The 16,848-nt window shown below is 38.0% G+C and overlaps 1 protein-coding gene across 1 annotated transcript in view; it reads right to left on the bottom strand.

Annotated features, from left to right (window-relative positions):
- The window catches only part of erbb4b (erb-b2 receptor tyrosine kinase 4b), a 238,036-nt gene that overhangs the window by 51,838 nt on the left and 169,350 nt on the right, over positions 1-16,848 (bottom strand). Inside the window, exons 11-16 of the mRNA XM_077536191.1 lie at positions 16,456-16,546; positions 14,654-14,853; positions 11,279-11,411; positions 6,435-6,528; positions 3,675-3,829; positions 1,158-1,202 (exon numbers count right to left, since the gene is read on the bottom strand). Of these exons, the coding sequence (XP_077392317.1) occupies positions 1,158-1,202; positions 3,675-3,829; positions 6,435-6,528; positions 11,279-11,411; positions 14,654-14,853; positions 16,456-16,546 (718 nt within the window). The remainder of the gene's footprint in view (positions 1-1,157; positions 1,203-3,674; positions 3,830-6,434; positions 6,529-11,278; positions 11,412-14,653; positions 14,854-16,455; positions 16,547-16,848) is intronic.

Below are 16,848 nucleotides of genomic sequence, written 5' to 3'. Positions count from 1 at the left end.
CAATATTGTGATGTTATTTAAATATCGCCAAGCCCCCCCACAATATCGTGATAATTATCGTATCGTGACTTTGATATCTTGATGATATCGTATCATGAGTCAAGTTGGATTATGGGAAATACAAAATGGAAACATCCTTTCCAACCGAGCCTTACTTCAAACTGTACCCATAAATCGACAACACATAAGCTTTATCCGCCATAGACAAACATCAACATCAGAAATATGCATGTAATAAACTCAATCAAGGTAGCAGCCTTGATGAAATATAATGATATAGAACCATGTTGTATGAGAATAGTCATTTTGTTGAGCGACTATTGAGTGACAGCTTAATCAAAGTCCCTTCACTGAAATATTGGCCTATTGTGATAATGAACGTCTTGATAAGCCGCTTCAAATCATGCTCAAAAGGCAACGCTGCCAACAGGCGGCAGATTTACAAGATGTGTGACACCCAAGCCGCTGGATGAACTGGACATTTAATGTATCACCGGAGAACCGTTATCGGAGATCTGATAAGAGCTGATCCGCTCAACAGGTCAGCTGAGTTACATTCTGCCGCTGCTCCTTCTTTATCCTGTTAGCGGTGTCTCCGTGTTGAGCAGAAAAGTGGAGATTTCCATCAGTTCTCTAAAGCTTCCCTCGGATTTGTAGTTATCAACTTCACCATCAGTTGGCCTCAGTAAAAAAAGGCTGCCTATTCATCAGTAAAAAAGATGCTAAAAATATATATGCTATATAAAAGTATACAAACATACTGAGCCACATGGTCACTGAATCAACAGGATTAAAAATGGAAGGCAGTCATACACTTCTTGTAAGTTTTTTCCCCCCCAAGATTTTGGAATATGAGTGCATTTTAGTCCTTTCATACACAAGAACATTGCAAGGTCAGAGGTCACTGATGTTGGACTGAAAAGAGAGAGCCTGCTGGCTCATCATCTTTGTTGTACTTCACCCAAAAGGTCCTCGTTTGGGTGAGGCTGGAACAGAAACTTCAGCAAATATGGAAGCAAAATAGGAAGTATTCAGAACGTACTAGCCTGGTAATTCTTCTTATTTTTATTATTTTCATCATCATCGTTGTTGTTATTGTCTAAACATATTGCAAAACCGGTTTTGAGTATGGGTGGTAAAGAAAGACAATACTTCACCTGTCCATCCAGCCAATGCAGTCTTGAAGTCTTGGTCCGGTGCAACTACAAAAACACATAAAGAGGGACAGTCTGAAAATGGGGACACATTAAGGTCAAAGTTGCCCTGGTACATACAATACACCCAATTTGCTAGGATCCCAAATTGCAGGTGTGAAATCGCATCCTCACTTTGGTCTATAGTTTCCCATGTGCTTAGGTCAAAAAAGCTACACAGCTACAAGCTTTTCTGCCTGCGCGGATTCTCCCGTCCATTTGAGTCTGTTATTTTTCATAACTTTTTGGCATATCTGGGTGGAGCAACCCTAAAACGTGAGCATTCCCTGTCAAATCACTCCAGAAGTATGGAGGACCAAAACTGCCAAAATTCGAAATAAATAAATGATTAAATAAATAAATAAATGACTAAAAGTGAAAATAAAAACGAATATAAAAAAAACATATAATTCCAAAATTATATTTCAAAAATAAATAAATGGAAATAAATCAGTTTTTATTTTAATTTTTTGTCATTTATTTATTTAGACATTAATTAATTAATTAATTTATTTATTTATTTATGTATTTATTTATTTATTTTGTCATTTATGTATTTATTTAGTCATCTATTTATTTATTTATTTATTTATTTATTTATTTATTTTAAATTTTGGCAGTTTTGGGCCGTACAGCCAAGTGGAAATGTTATTCAAATGAGGGGGCGGTCCTAAGCGTGTCTTGGGTTGGACTCCCCGTTGTAAACTGCCTGTCATTGGCCGAGTGAGCAGCTCGGCGAACAAGGAAGTCTCGCCGGCTTGCAATGGAGAGCTCCAGCAATGGACGGCGATCGTGTCCACTGTCGCCTCAACTTGCGACTTGAGTTGTTTAGACAACAAGTGAGATGCAGACAGTGGACAAGATCGTCGTCCATTGCCAATAAACGAAAACTAATTGAATTACATTTTATGTTTACAAAACTAACTAAAACTATAATTACTGTATAGCAAAAATGTCCTTCGTTTTAGTCTTTGGTGTGATTTTTTGTAGATTTATTTTGATATCAACCGGAATAATGACGTTTGAAAGTATGTCACACAGGAGTGACGTCATCTAGCAGCAGCCAATAGAAAAGCACCTTCAGATGACGTCGCTCCCATGGTGTTTTTTAAATATTGAGCACAAATACTACACGTTTAAAAAAAACAACAACTAATACTAATACTGAAACTAACTAAAACTAAGCATTTATTAAAGAACTAAAACTAATAAAAACTAACATAACCACCATGAAAACTAATAAAAACTAATTAAAAAGAAAAATTCCAAAACTATAATAACCCTACTGCTATATTACAAATAAAATGATTTATATACTGTAGCATTTTTCTAAATATGCAAAAGCACAAATAAATTATTTGCACAATTTTTTAGGACTAAACACAATTTCTCTTCATAACATTATGTGGCCCTTGCGTCCTTCTAATTTTCTGTATGTGGCCCTCAAAATGAAAAAAGTTTGGACACCCTTGATCTACTGTGTGCCACTAACAGTGTGTGTTTGCTGTGTTTAATGGAAATGACAAAGGATTTATTTTGTGTAGACTAACGAATGCACAGTAGGTCACAATATTTTGTTTGTGATTTCACCTACGCTAGGCTCGCACTCCTTTGCATTCCAGTTGCGCTTGACTTTCAGACGCGCTCGTTAAAGACACAAAATTAGCCGTTGGAATTCATCTCAGGTCTGACAAATCTCATTGTGCGTACGTAACGTGTGCGTATAAAATCAACAGACACAATCCTGGTTGTGGCCAACTATTAGATTAGCTTCCACGTCCGTTTGCGTGAGCAATCAAGCTTGGATGCGTCAAGGGTGCATTGAAAATAGATTGTATGAAAGGGTTAAAAATACAGGACATGGGTTGAAATCCTGCTTTGTCACTCCGATTGTGTCTGATCCCCCTAATTCCCCCGGCTTGTCTTCTTGAGAGGGAGAGCTGCTTATGAAGCTGTACCTGTGACAAAGTGTCAGCCTGGTGTTTTCCATTTACGACTACATTGTTATGCTCCACTGAGCCGGGGGGCTGTCACTCAGGAAAGGAGAAATAACACACTCGAATGACACACGCTCCCCGTGGAGTAAAAGACAAAATTTGGTCTCACCAACCAGTGTTGAATATTGCATGGAGAGATGACTGGGCTCGTGAGTGATGGAGTGAAACGTGAAGGACTCTGCTCATTTCATTCTTCCTCTCTTCTATCTCATTTTTTTCTCTTTCACGACTCTATTTATTGCTCTGGTCTTGAAAGATGTCATGAAATATCTTTATGTTACAGGAACACAATATGAGCATGACAAGGAAGGAGGACCTGTAGTAATAATGCCAATTTAAATATCCAGTATGGTGCTTAATGTAACTGTGAATTTGTAACGTTCTGGAAATGTTTGTTATATGACCCCAAAAAAAATAAACCTGTATATTTATTCCTTTGATTCTTGAGTTTGAGCGTCTTTATCAAGACATTTTCATTACTCACCCTTGTGTGCAGTTGGCATGGCAGGGATGACACTCATTGTTGCTTTCGGCATACTTAAAGATAAAACTGTTTGCGCCTTGCAGCCCGTCTGGGCACTTTTCCACGCAGTTAGGACCGTCCTTAAAATGGATGCATTTCACACAGTGCTCTGGGCCCTGCAGAAACAGACGCAAAAGATTGTTTACTCAGCTATAGTGAAACGTCAAAAGTCAAATCTGTGGGCACGCAATATAGTTTGACCAAAATTGTGAGGAATATAGTCATAAAATCAGTGCAATGTTACTTGGAAGCATACTTTCATCCTTCCATCCATTTTCTATCGCATTTTAAAAAAAAAAATATCATTCTGGAGCTTGAAACTAAGAGACTAATACATAAAGTGGAAGACAGAGGGAGAAAGAAATGGAAAAAGACAAAAAAAAAAAACGAGGCAATAGCGTCGTCGAAAACCAGTATGCGTACACGAGAGATGAATGAGTGAAGAAGTGTGTGCAGAGGGCCAAAAAGCAAATGAGACGCATAAAGCAGCGTGAGAGGAGGAAGCTCATAATAACCATTGCTCAAAGCACTCACTATGACCATAACAATCCGCCACGAAGAGGATTTATGGTACTAATATATTCGTGCGAGGAGGTAAGGAAGAAGAGAAGTGGTCTTTCCGAGAATCAACAGGCTTGTAGAACATCTAATTGCCAAATGACAGATACGCAAAGAGCATGCGGCAGTCATATTTGACTAAATTGTATCTCACCATCAAATTTTCCATAATACAGTAACGTTGCAGAAGTATCAATTTAACACTACTTTGTGGTTTAGAACTGTACTGCATCATACGGAGAAGTTTCTAGTTGACCGTCCAAAATATTAGAAACAGCTAAACATCACTCCTTGCCCCTAAATGCAAACTATTGTAGCTGCTGTTCAATTCAAACTGTTTTCCTTATCCAGGTTCATACTGTGCCCCCCTTTAAAGGGGCACAGAGCTTGAGCCTTGTTTTTTTTCCCCCTTTTGTTTTGTCCCCTTTTTATTTCTATCTAAGCGACCCGCCAAGCTTCCTGTTTTGTCTCCCTCTGTTGGTCAGTTTTCATATTTCTTTGACGGGTTGTGACTGGGGGAATCGGCCTTTAGAGCGAATCGATAAAGCAGGGGTGTCAGGCGATTACATTTTTTTAAGACTTCAATAGTTAACTCACGATTAATCGCAATGAAATGCACAATAATTTTCACTAACATAAAAGTGGAAAAAATGCTAAATAGAAATGTGTCTGCATCTTTTAGTTATTTATACAGTAATTTCATAATAAACGGATGTACTGTACTGTAAAAAACTAGTGTGACATTGATTTGTGTTGGTAATATTTCCGCCACTAGATGGCATAATTGCATTTGTAAGAAGGTGAGCGCAGTGCTACCTAATCTTTAACATGAATTTGTGTAGATTTTCACATTTTTAAAATTGTAAAATACAAGATGACCACAGTCTCCACAAATAAATGCATTATTATGAAATTTATTACTACTAAATCTACTGCGTTGTGACTGGAATTCCCCTAGTATAGGCTTTGAAAGAAAAAATTAACATTAATCGTCATCAACATGTCCTTGTATGTCCCATTATTTGTTTTTCCATTTAATTTCAAAATTTAAAGAGTAGCATGAAGGTGAATGAGTTAGAAGCAGAGGGGGATTGTCTTTCATAAAACAAACCTTATTGATCTTTCTCTCGACAGTCATCCGATATTGTGTCTACATCGCAGCCTGTTGCGCTCACCGACGTGCTCATATCCCCAGACTCGCTACACAGGGCATTAGGCCAATCAAATCACTTTGTGTAAACTCTAATGTAATTGCGATGGGCTCTGCAACCATAACACGATTGCCGTAATCCATTTGGTCGCCTGGGCCGCGCATGCGGTTGCTACACAAGGGTGCTACAGGTTAATATGAGACATCCCCATCATACGCCGCATGACAGAATTCATTGCTTGTACAGACATGTGCAGACAGAGCATGGTACTAAATGGTTTCTTTTCACACATGTGGGGCCAAACTGAGTCAAGTCACACATACAGTAGAATCGTATTTAGAATTAAAGCATGAATGGAACAACCCTAATGAGGACAAACAGGGTAGAAAATGGCTCACTGGCTCATATCTTAAATTGCTCATTAGCATTTTTTACGAACATCCGATTTGCTGGTGCTCTTTTTTTTTAAAATTTTATTTATTTATTTATTTTAACATAGGCCAATCCATTAATCCATTGACAAATGCCAATTCTAGTTGATTCAGGTTTTGCATTTTTCACAGAGACATAAAGGTCGAACACCAATTTGTATCAGACAGCAATGGCACGTAACAGCGTGTCCTCGGAAAGAATGAAAAAAAAAAAACATGTTATGTATTTGGTTATGAAAGCATCACAAAAAAACCCCCCAAAAACTGACATTTGCAACCTTTATGATTACAAAAATGACTTTAACAATGTTCTGCAAACTGAAGCTTGGCAACCTTGTGTCCTGACCGCTCTACACTTACACCTGTCAATCAAACAGCAAGATAAGCTTTTAAAGGTCTTCACTTCAGCGTGGGTGGTGTGCAGCACAGCTAGATGGAAACAATGTTGTTGTTTTTTTTTGTTTTTTGTTTTTTTCTTCCACTCACGCTCAAATTCAGGCAGGTGATACAAAAAAATTTATTTGCTCGGGCAATATATATATATTTATATATATAGCCTCTGACTGTAGTGGTGTACTTACCGGACCATGGCAGGTCAAAGAGTTGCCTTCAGCCTGCTCACATTGGGAATCGCACTCCACACACACTGAATCGTTGGCAAACTCTCGAATCTCCCTGAGTGATAAGTTGGACAAGAAAGATGTGGTCTAATGTTTAGTGTATAACAATTTTGTAAGACAATGTCGTACGTTTTTTTCTTTGTTTTTTTTTTGCCACAATTAACACATTTGCAAGTATATTTCAGTCGTTGCACTATATTTGCAGGGTTGTACAAGTACTATACTGTACAGTGTATGCACAAAATTAAAGTTCTGTTATTCTGTAAATTGACAACTAAAGCTCAATTGTAAACTCAAATTAAAAATAATGAAAAAAAAGGAACCTATACAGTTGAATATTTCCAAATCTCCTTGTGTTGGTCATCACACATTACATCAAATGGATTTTGTTTTTCTTAGGACTTTTGTTAATGTTTTTGATTCCACAACAGAAACGCACCAGTGGTGGCAAAAAAAAACAAAAACAAAAAACATAAAAAAATAAATAAAAAATAGAAAACCAGGAATCCAATTCATCATGACGTAAGAAGAGCGCAACTGAAAAGATTGCAGTGACTTTTGGAGATGACACTTTATTTGATACCATGAATTTGCATTCTTAATCTGACAGCATGTTAGTTTGACAATATCCGCAAAAGGGCGCAACCCTTTCAAAATTCAGGTTGGTGCTTCTCTTTAAAAAGAAAAAAAAGTCATTAAATATAACCACAGTGCTGGTGCTTGCAGCTTTGCCTTTGTATTCTCTGAACATAGAGACTGATTTTTGGGTACCTCTCGTTTGCTCAGGGAAGGGAAAGTGTGTTCCATCTCTGCAATAGAAAAAAAAAATGTCCCAATGGGGTCTAAATGAAATTAGTATTTATAATGCTTCATAAAGTCTTGTAGGACCCAGGGGAGATTGGCCTTTTTGTCCGTGTCTGAGCTGGGTGAAATAATAATGGATGCAAAGGAGCTGGAGCACATCACTGACTTGCTCTGGACTTCAAGGGTGATGCATGAATTATTAAAATTAGTTGTTTCTTTTTCTTATTCTTACATGTACAAAATCTACAACAACAAAAAAAGCCGCAAAAGTGAATTACATTTCAAATCTGCTTTGATGCCATCAATACAAGTTCCGGTCTGTTAAATAAAATGCCCATGCTGACCTGGACAAAATAAAAAAAATTATTAGTGGAAAATGTGGTGAGTAATAATAAATGCCAAATAAAGCAAAGCCATATCTACATGAAATAAATGGGGTCATTGGCTTATGATGAGTTATAAAAACTTTTTTTGTGTGACTTTTATGGCCTAAAAGTGTTTCTGATTAAAAATAAATAAATAAATAAATAAATAAATAAATAAATAAATAAATAAATAAATAAATAAATAAATAGACTGACTTTACTTTTATCCCGCATAGCAACAAACAACAAACATACAAAACTGCACTGTCAGTCATAGGAATGATACTATGGCATTAACTCTAAAACACCTGTCATGTTCCCATTTGGAATATTCCCGTCACAGCATTGGTAGATTTGTGGCGCTCACTTGCCTAACATGTGTGGCCAAGAGTCGCCACTGTAATTTCTTGCATCGGTTTTGCCTTAGTTTGATTCGGCCGCGTCACTCGGTGTGTGGTTGGTCTCAGATAGGCATGGGAAGATATTAGATTCTGATGGCATGATAATCTTGAGTAAAAATATTGCACCGTCACAGTATTTTAATGACAGCCCTCATAGGATGTAATTTGAACAAATAACAACTTTTTTTTTCCCATTGAACACTATATTTTTTTTTAAACAAATAATAGAAATTTTAGTACAGAAGAAAAGTACATATTGTTAAGTGTAAATAAAACCGGTGTGCTATTTTTAGAACACACCAACGAGTTACTCATGTTGTCCTTCAGGCTAACTAGTACTCGCTGGCATCTTTTTTTTTTTTCTTTTTTTTTTCTTTACGCAGAAATCAGAGTACAAAGGCATCTGTGTTTGCAGTCTCTCGTCTTGTTCCCTCCATTATCGGTTGTGCCGAAAAAGAGAAAAAAAAAAAGTAAATTGGAGGTGGCTCGTGTACTCAACTCTGCAAGCAGCCAATCATATTGTGCCCTTCGTATATGTCCCCCTCAAGAAAGAAAAGAAGAGCTCATTACTAGTGACAGCTTGTATTAGCATATTTAGCAGTTATTGAAACCTTCAAAAGGCCAGAAAAAGAATTTTTACAACCACGGTAAACCGTCAAACCGGTAATCAGGCCATGCCTATTTCAGTTAAAGAGCGACACGATGCTATATGCTACAGGCTATACATCAACAGACAACAGTACTGGGACACATATTAACCAAGTACTGTATAAGAATAGAAGAAAATATTCAGTTGGGCCTTCCCCAATATTTGTTGTATTGCTCAACACATTTTGCTAAGAATTAAATAGGTTAAAGAATTAAGATTCAGGGGGAAGTAAGATATCTTGCACAACCAGTTGTATCCCGGGACTGTATTGCCATAATACATATTAATAATATAATCAAAAGCATGGTGGTGCCGTGACGGTGCAGGCGGTGCCGACGACCTTTTGGACAGGTAGGCACGGCGTGGCCCCGTGCGCAAGCAGTGACTGTGACACGCAGTGACACGCCTAGCCCGCCAGCCCTATCCTCATCTCCGGTCTTCCTCCGCCTCGGGAGTGCATAACAGTCAGTTATTAAGTTGACTTATTTTGGGGGTTATTAGGAGAAGTCACCAGGGGAACAAGCTTTTCGTCGGCTGTGAGGTGGAGAACATCAAGCTAAACGTTCAAAGTCAAGAGACCCCCTAATGACACTCTTCGGGGGCTGCGCTTCAAAGTGACTTACCTTTACACTTTAAATTGTTCTTTTGAACCGTCGGAGTTATTAACTATTAATTGCTATCCTGAGTGGCCTAACAATATTGCTGGACTTAAAAGTTGAAAGACAAAGAGCCCCGTGGTGTTTTTAAATGAAACTTTACTTTTGACTGACAGGTTATGCCACAAGTCGGTTTCATGAAGGATATAAACAGATCTGGTAGTTGCCAACAGTGATATTCATAAACTTTTTATAGGCTGAACTTTGAATGTCGCTCTTGTATTGAATCTGCTTTATAATTCGATTGATAACCAGCACTGTATTGTACCTTTTAGCATGGCTTAAACTAGTGTTGTTCCGATACCAATACTGGTATCGGCAGAGGTGCCGATACTGCATTAAAACAGTGGTATCGGTATCGGTGACTACTCACAAGTAACATTCCGATACCATTAATTCCAAAGCTAATATAGGATTTTGGATGCAGCACCTTGTGTCTTGCTCGTGCACGACGTTCACTGATATGTGACATGCTCACTGCATGCCGATCTAAAATATCCTATTGGCCCTTGAATGCTCTGAACCAATGGCAGGACAGCTTTTTCATGTTGAGGAAAAAAAAAACCTTAGGTATCGGTATGGTATCGGTATCGGCCGATACTGCGAAGCTGGGTATCGGAATCGGTATCGGGTACCAAAAAACGGCATTGGAACAACACTACTTACAACGCTGCAAATCATTTGAGATTTGAACATACTTCAGCGGTTTCGTTTACATTTTTAGATCATGTTGCCTCACACTATTCTTATGCCTCAGAGTTTTCGCAGAAACACAGCGATATGTAACTACAGCAGTTGTTTACTGTTTGGTTTTCGTTTCATATGGAGGGAAAAGAAAGTGCTGCAGCAATTCTTTACAGTTGTTTACTTTTGAGGCGCAAATCAGCAGCTCCGAGGAGCTTTGCTCAGCCTGGCTGTACGCCATGAGTTTGCTTAAGCAATAAAACAGATTTGTAGTTCCACGTTTACTGGTAATATCGTACACTGACACAATGCCCTTTTATCTCATACAGTGGCTCACAATGCGTAGCATATGAAGCTGATGCTTCTGGATGCTCTACTCTACTTTTGCTGCCATCGTGTGGCCTTGTTATTCCATAGGTTCAAATTTGTATGGCAAAAGTAATTAATTGATTTCACCTCATCTAGAACAGTGGTTCTTAATCTGGGTTCGGGGTTTGGTGGAGGTCATGATATGATTTGTAATGATGATTGTAATGACTGCTTGCAGGTGATCACGCTACATTGCTTGGCCTCGCCGTGCTGCAGGGAATTTCGGTGCGCCCAGTTGTCGACTTGCGACTGTTGTGACTTATTTATTATTGTAATGCTTCATACTAACAACGTCGAACAAAAAAAGAAAGTGGTCTGATGAATATGTGCAATATGATTCCACATGAATAACAGAACGTATGGTGTTCCACAGGGTTCAATTCTGGGGCCACTGCTATTTTTTATTTTATTTTTTTTAAAGTGCTCTACAAATATAGCGTTGAGTTGAGTGATGGTAGTCAGCGTCCTAACTGAATGCTGAATGTTTTACAATGCAAAGTTGATATAGTCTATAGTCCAGAACAACTAGCGATCTAGCAAAATTTAAGGAAAACTTCCTTAATTATGCCTGGAGGTAAGGAATACAAGAACACAATGCCAGTGTTCTCCCCACTCATTTTGATTACTAAAACCTTATACCTATGTCTTGAATTTAAAAAAAAAAAAAAAAAAAAAAAAAAAAAAAAAAAATATATATATATATATATATATATATATATATATATATATATATATATATATATATATATATAGAGAGAGAGAGAGAGAGAGAGAGAGAGAGGTTAAAAAGGTTAAGAACCACTGATCCAGAATAAGGAAGCTTGTAAGGTAGTGTTCGAATGCTCATACACGACGTACATTGTCAGGCATTACTTACCCTTCATACAGGTTGCAGGTTTCCACACAACTTTGTCCCCTCCTGAAGTCCCTGCACGAAAGACATTGGTCTGGACCAGGACCCCAACATCCAGAGTCGGAACATAATGGGTCACAAACCATATGCTCCTTGACTGCTCAAGACACAAAAAACAATACGTAACTTTGGACACATTGTCATAAATACAAACATGAATTTCTAGGACATTTGTAGAGTGGATACACATTAACTCATTCACTCCCAGCCATTTTCACAGAAGCAATCCCGATCGCTCCCGGCTGTTTTACTGGATTTTGACTGACTTTGCAAGCCCCACAGAAAATTGTGTTTGATTGGTATCAAAAGAAAGATTAAAGTCTCTTCTTTCATCAGGAAAAAAAAAGTGTTTCTATCTGTTTCCGTTTGCAGCAATTAGCATTAGAAGAGAGCTAAGTTTCATCAGTTTTCACAAATCTATTTAAAATTTTAAGTAATTTAGCTTTTTTTCTAGATGGCCCTGGTTGAGCTCATTTGCTCTGCTGCCACCTGCTGGCCGTTTGTGTAATAACTACCATTTCTGCAACCGTTCTTTGCAGTTGAGAGGCTGCATCAAAGCCTTCTGTATGCTCTAGCATAAAAAAACAAACAAAAACCCCCCGCATAAATACGTCTTTGGGACACTTAGAACATAAAAAAAAAAAAACGTATTTATATGTTAATGGGAGCGAATGAGTTAATTAGCCTACCAATACAGATTTGGAAGAATTGAAAGAGATGACATGTCAGGATTGTCACATGATAAAAAAAAATAGGTGGAAAGTTTACAGTATGTTTTATGCAATGGATTTCATTGAAAATGTCAGCAGTAATTGAACAATGATCAAATTATTTTATACTTCCTACAGAATAATTAATGGTATACATGAATATAAAGACAACTGTTGGTTGGTATAATCTCATTACACCCAAACCCTAATAAAACATTTATTTTTACCACATCAAATTATGCCCAATTTTATAACTTGTGTGTCTGACTGCATTCATCATCGTTTCCAGTTTCCAAAGTATATGTGTGCGTGTGGGAGTGGAAATGTAGTAGTGTGCGGTTCATTAGAGTGGAGCTATACTGCTCCTTTATGAAACTGCTGAGTCAACAATGACAGAGGGCGAGAGGGACCCAGGATGTTCTTTCAGATGCTGCACAGTTTGTTTGAATAGAAAATCAGAAGAGAACCTTCCAACTTCAGCGCCTGACAAGCTTTAAGTGAGTAAGTAAGTTGTTCAACAGTATGACAATCCGGAACATAGCGTTCACCCAAAATAAGGCATTTTATATTGGTTTCCATTAAAAGATATTGGCATCTGCCTCCAAGAATTCACATCTGCCAAACGGATTAAAGTGCTACTCGCACACTAAAACTGCATTGTTGAATGCTTGGAAAAGCATGAAAAGCTCCAATAAAAGCAGCATTGAGTGCACCTGGGATGAGATTCATTGTTGGAGGAAAATGCCTCACCAACCGTCTCAGTTTAAAAAAAAATCTGTATGCACAGCGCTCTGTTGCTCAAAGAAGCTTCATATGCCTCACGTTGTAGTATAGATTTCTTATTGCTTTTGTCTCTGTTGTCTCTTTGTCACCTTTACAAACGTTTTATTCGGGATCCTTCCTTGCGCACAAAACGACGAAGATAAACGAGTAAAAGTGAACTAAATGAGGATGAAAGCTCCGTCTTGAAAGATACACAAGGCCCTCTGTAGGGTCCGCTTACATTGAAATACTCAAAGAAGTGGTTACATTCATTTTTTAACACGCGCTGGAGGATCAAAACAGTTCAACTTTTTTTTTTTTTGATGCGGCTGGTAAACAGAAGTTGACGGGCCTCAAGCTGACGGTACTTTTGTGTGGAACAGTTAGCACGAGAACACCCGAGAGGTGACGAAAGAAGGGGAAATTGTGGCATATTTCAAACAGAAAAAGCAACTCTTACAACATTAAAGATTTTTTAGATATTTGGGCAAGGGCATCGCGGTGTTTGGGTGGTTATCATATCATTCTGATGTCATAGGTTTGAATCCCATGTCCATTTTTTGGTGAAATTTGTGTTTTTCCCACGCCCTTTTTTTGTCACCAAGATAAAGCCTATATGAAGAAATAAACAATCTGCTTCTGATCCTAAAGAAACGAGCTCATATGTGAAGCATGGTGGAGGTAATGTCATGACTGCTTCTGGAACGGGCTCACGAGCCTGCACTGATGATTTAAACTCATGATGGTTGCAACAGAATGAATTCTGAAGTCTACAAAGACATTTTGTCTGGCATTTTTCAGAAAAACGCATCCAAACTAAGAAGAAGCTTCATTTATCATGCAAAAAGACAATGACCCAAAATACTCTGCCAACACAACAAAGGATTCATAGACTGGCCAAGTCAATACTCTGAACTGAACTCTGCATTTTTTTTTTTTTTACCTCCTGAAATGAACATGAACTGAAAGAGGCTGCAGTAAAGGCCTGGATAAGCAGGCTTGATGCAGTTATTGCAAGTACGTAATGGTTACCCCACCAAATATTCATTAACTCTTTGACCGCCAAAAACGTTTTATAACGATTCGTAAAATCACGATATATGCCGCCATAAACGTTAAATGACGTCAACTATTTTTTTTATTTTTTTTTAAATGAATGGGCAGTGCAAAATCTTAGTGCAGCGTTGCATGGTCAATAGGTTGTGGAATCAAAAACACTTACTAACTATGGCCAGCAGATGGCAGCATTCTATCTATTTTGATAACGTGTGGCAGTAAAAGAGTTAATATAATGTCTTTTGCTCAATTTAAAAGTGGGTGGCTTCACATCTACACATCTAGGTGTAAATACAATTAAATAAAAGCTGTAATAGTGAAATTTTGTCTATGCTATTCATCATTTAATCTGAAACCAAAATGTCTTCCGTAAACAACAAAAACAAAGGAATTGACCTTGCCTTTCCAATACTTTTGAAAGTACACTGATGGTCGGTGTTCCAAAGTTGCGCAGTGACACCAACAAGCTAACACTCAAAAAGTTACAGAGTAAAACAAAACAAAAATCAAATCAATCCAAGAGTGAAATTATGCAGTTTTTGTGACAAACTAGGTAGGCTTTCATCTAATAGTGATTTATGACACAAAGTCAGGTTTTTCCAAATGTGACCTTTTAAAAAATATACCATTGACCCTTTTGCAGCATGACATAAGTGAGAAAAAAATGATTCAACAACACAGTTGGTAAAATGAAGTTCTGTGTGGCAACCTGGGAATCAAACTGTGTCACGTACCTGTTGAAAACGTAACGAGGCATGTTTGATATTGATTGGTGTGTGATTTTTTCTCCCCGGTTTTGCCACGGACTTACGGCACTCCTGCGGGTCTCTGTTGCTGCGGGTCAAAGCTTTCTGGTTGGCAGCACGGAACAGTCGGGTCCAGTTGACTGTGTTGTAGTAGCACAGCTGGCTATTCTCGACAATGTGCACATTGCCCGCGCTGATCTCGCGGAGTGACTGAAGTTGGAGTGATAAGATGCCATGCTGCTTTAACACCAGCAGGGAGATTCCGCTGAGAGGGGCGAGTCGGAGGATGGAAGAAAGGAAACAAAGAAGAAGTGGTTGAAGAAGAATCACATCGAAAGGGAATGAATAATACTTTGATGATTTTCCGTACTCACACTTCTTTTTTGCGTGAATTTGATTAAATGAGCATTTTCCTAAACTCGCCACTGCTTTAAAAACAATTGCCTTGAATGAGCTCCATTAGAAGAGGTCTATCACATCATGTAATTGCTATGTAACTAAGTGGGAAAGTTAAGTCTTTGACTGCCAAAAACGTTTAATAACGTTGAGTAAAATCCCGACGTATGCTGCCATAAACGTTAAGTGACGTCAACTACTCTTTTTTTTTTTTTTGTGAATATATCAGTGGTCAGTGCAACGTCCAAGTGCAGCGCAGCCGGGTCAATGAGTTGTGAAATAAAAAACACCCACTAACTATGGCCAGCAGATGGCAGCGGTAGCTGCTCGGGCCCTAACTAGAGCTGCAAATTACAATGGAACATGACGCAATCTGATGAAATAGAACGATTTCAAGGCTGACGTGAATGATCAAAGCCTTTGCAACATTAAACCTAATTTGACGGAGCATCACTAAACAAAAAATATTACTATCAAAGTCACTTTTGTGGAGTCCCATAGTTTCTTTTCAATTTTCGCTCAATGTCACTCAAATGACCTATTTTCAAATGTTGATTACCAAAGAACGGAATAAGGTAGAAACATACTTTTTTTTCTTATGAAAGAATGGAATGTGATCTTTCATGTGGTACATGTTGTTTATGTAGCAAAAAGAACACAATATTCTGTTTGCTTCGAAAAATGAGTTAAAATGCTCGAAATCCGCTGGCATTGGGGGGGTTGTTTTTTGATAACGTGTGGCAGTAAAAGAGTTAATTTGATCCATTTAGTACGGAAGGGTGGAACTGTCAATGTGAAGTAAATATTTCTGATTGTCGAGTATGTTGGAACATACTCGTAAGCACCTTCAAACAGACTCGCTAATACGTTCCAACATACTTGGCGAGTTGGAGAACATTTTCAACATACTGTTTTTGTTGTTGTTCTTTTGTTTGTTTTGCACTCGCGCAAGCCATATCCCGTAGCATTATGGGAAAATATGCACTACAATTTCTGACCACTTGAAAAAAAAGTTAATGCTATACTTCCAATTACAGCCCCCCTTAAATGGTCTACTGTTTCAATTCCGAACTACAGTACAGCAAAAACTTTTTACTCAAGACTTTAACAATATTGCTTTTAAGATGTTCATAATTGTTTTTGATGTCATTTTGTTGTTCCAAAAAAAGTAAAAAAACAACACGTATTTCCTTTTTTTTAAATTTTATTAAAGCTTTTAAAATTATTTTTGAATCAATTTTTAGAATACTTAATTATTGTAATGCCCTTGGATGTGGGAAAGGAGAGACCTAGTCAGGGATTCACTTTACCGACATTTATTAAATGCCAAAAGAACAGTACTAATGCAGGTTTGTTTTTGCATATCGCCAATTTTCAAATGTGCGGGCGTCTGGAAAATATCGATAAATGTGATTTACGAAACATGTCACAGAGCTATATTTGTATCAAATTAGAAGTGTATCACGTATACCTGTATAGAGATCTTCCCCCTATTGTTACCAAGTTGCTGAAAACACTCAAGTCTGTTATGTTGTCGGGCCAAGACTGGATGCTCAGAAAGCCTAAATGGGGACACAAACACAAACAGACACACAGGTTATAATGAGTCACAGCCACTGACAGAACAGAAGATAATGCATGCGTGTATGTGTGTTGGCATCCCTCGAGGATTCGCAGCATTCCAGGATATAGTAACCACATTGCTCGAGGCTAGCGTTGGGTGCCAGCTGTGTGCGTCTCATCAAGTCTCATATATCAACATTTTTTTGCATTTCCTTTAAGCGATCCGCATCTCCGTCATTGAATCATTTAAAAAAAGACGAGGAGCTGAGAGGGTGGATGTGGCTCATTTAGGATTTTCAAT

The sequence above is a fragment of the Festucalex cinctus genome, chromosome 11 (genome assembly GCF_051991245.1).
Source record: "Festucalex cinctus isolate MCC-2025b chromosome 11, RoL_Fcin_1.0, whole genome shotgun sequence".
Lineage (NCBI taxonomy): Eukaryota > Metazoa > Chordata > Actinopteri > Syngnathiformes > Syngnathidae > Festucalex > Festucalex cinctus.
This window is presented reverse-complemented; position numbering and strand designations above follow the sequence as displayed.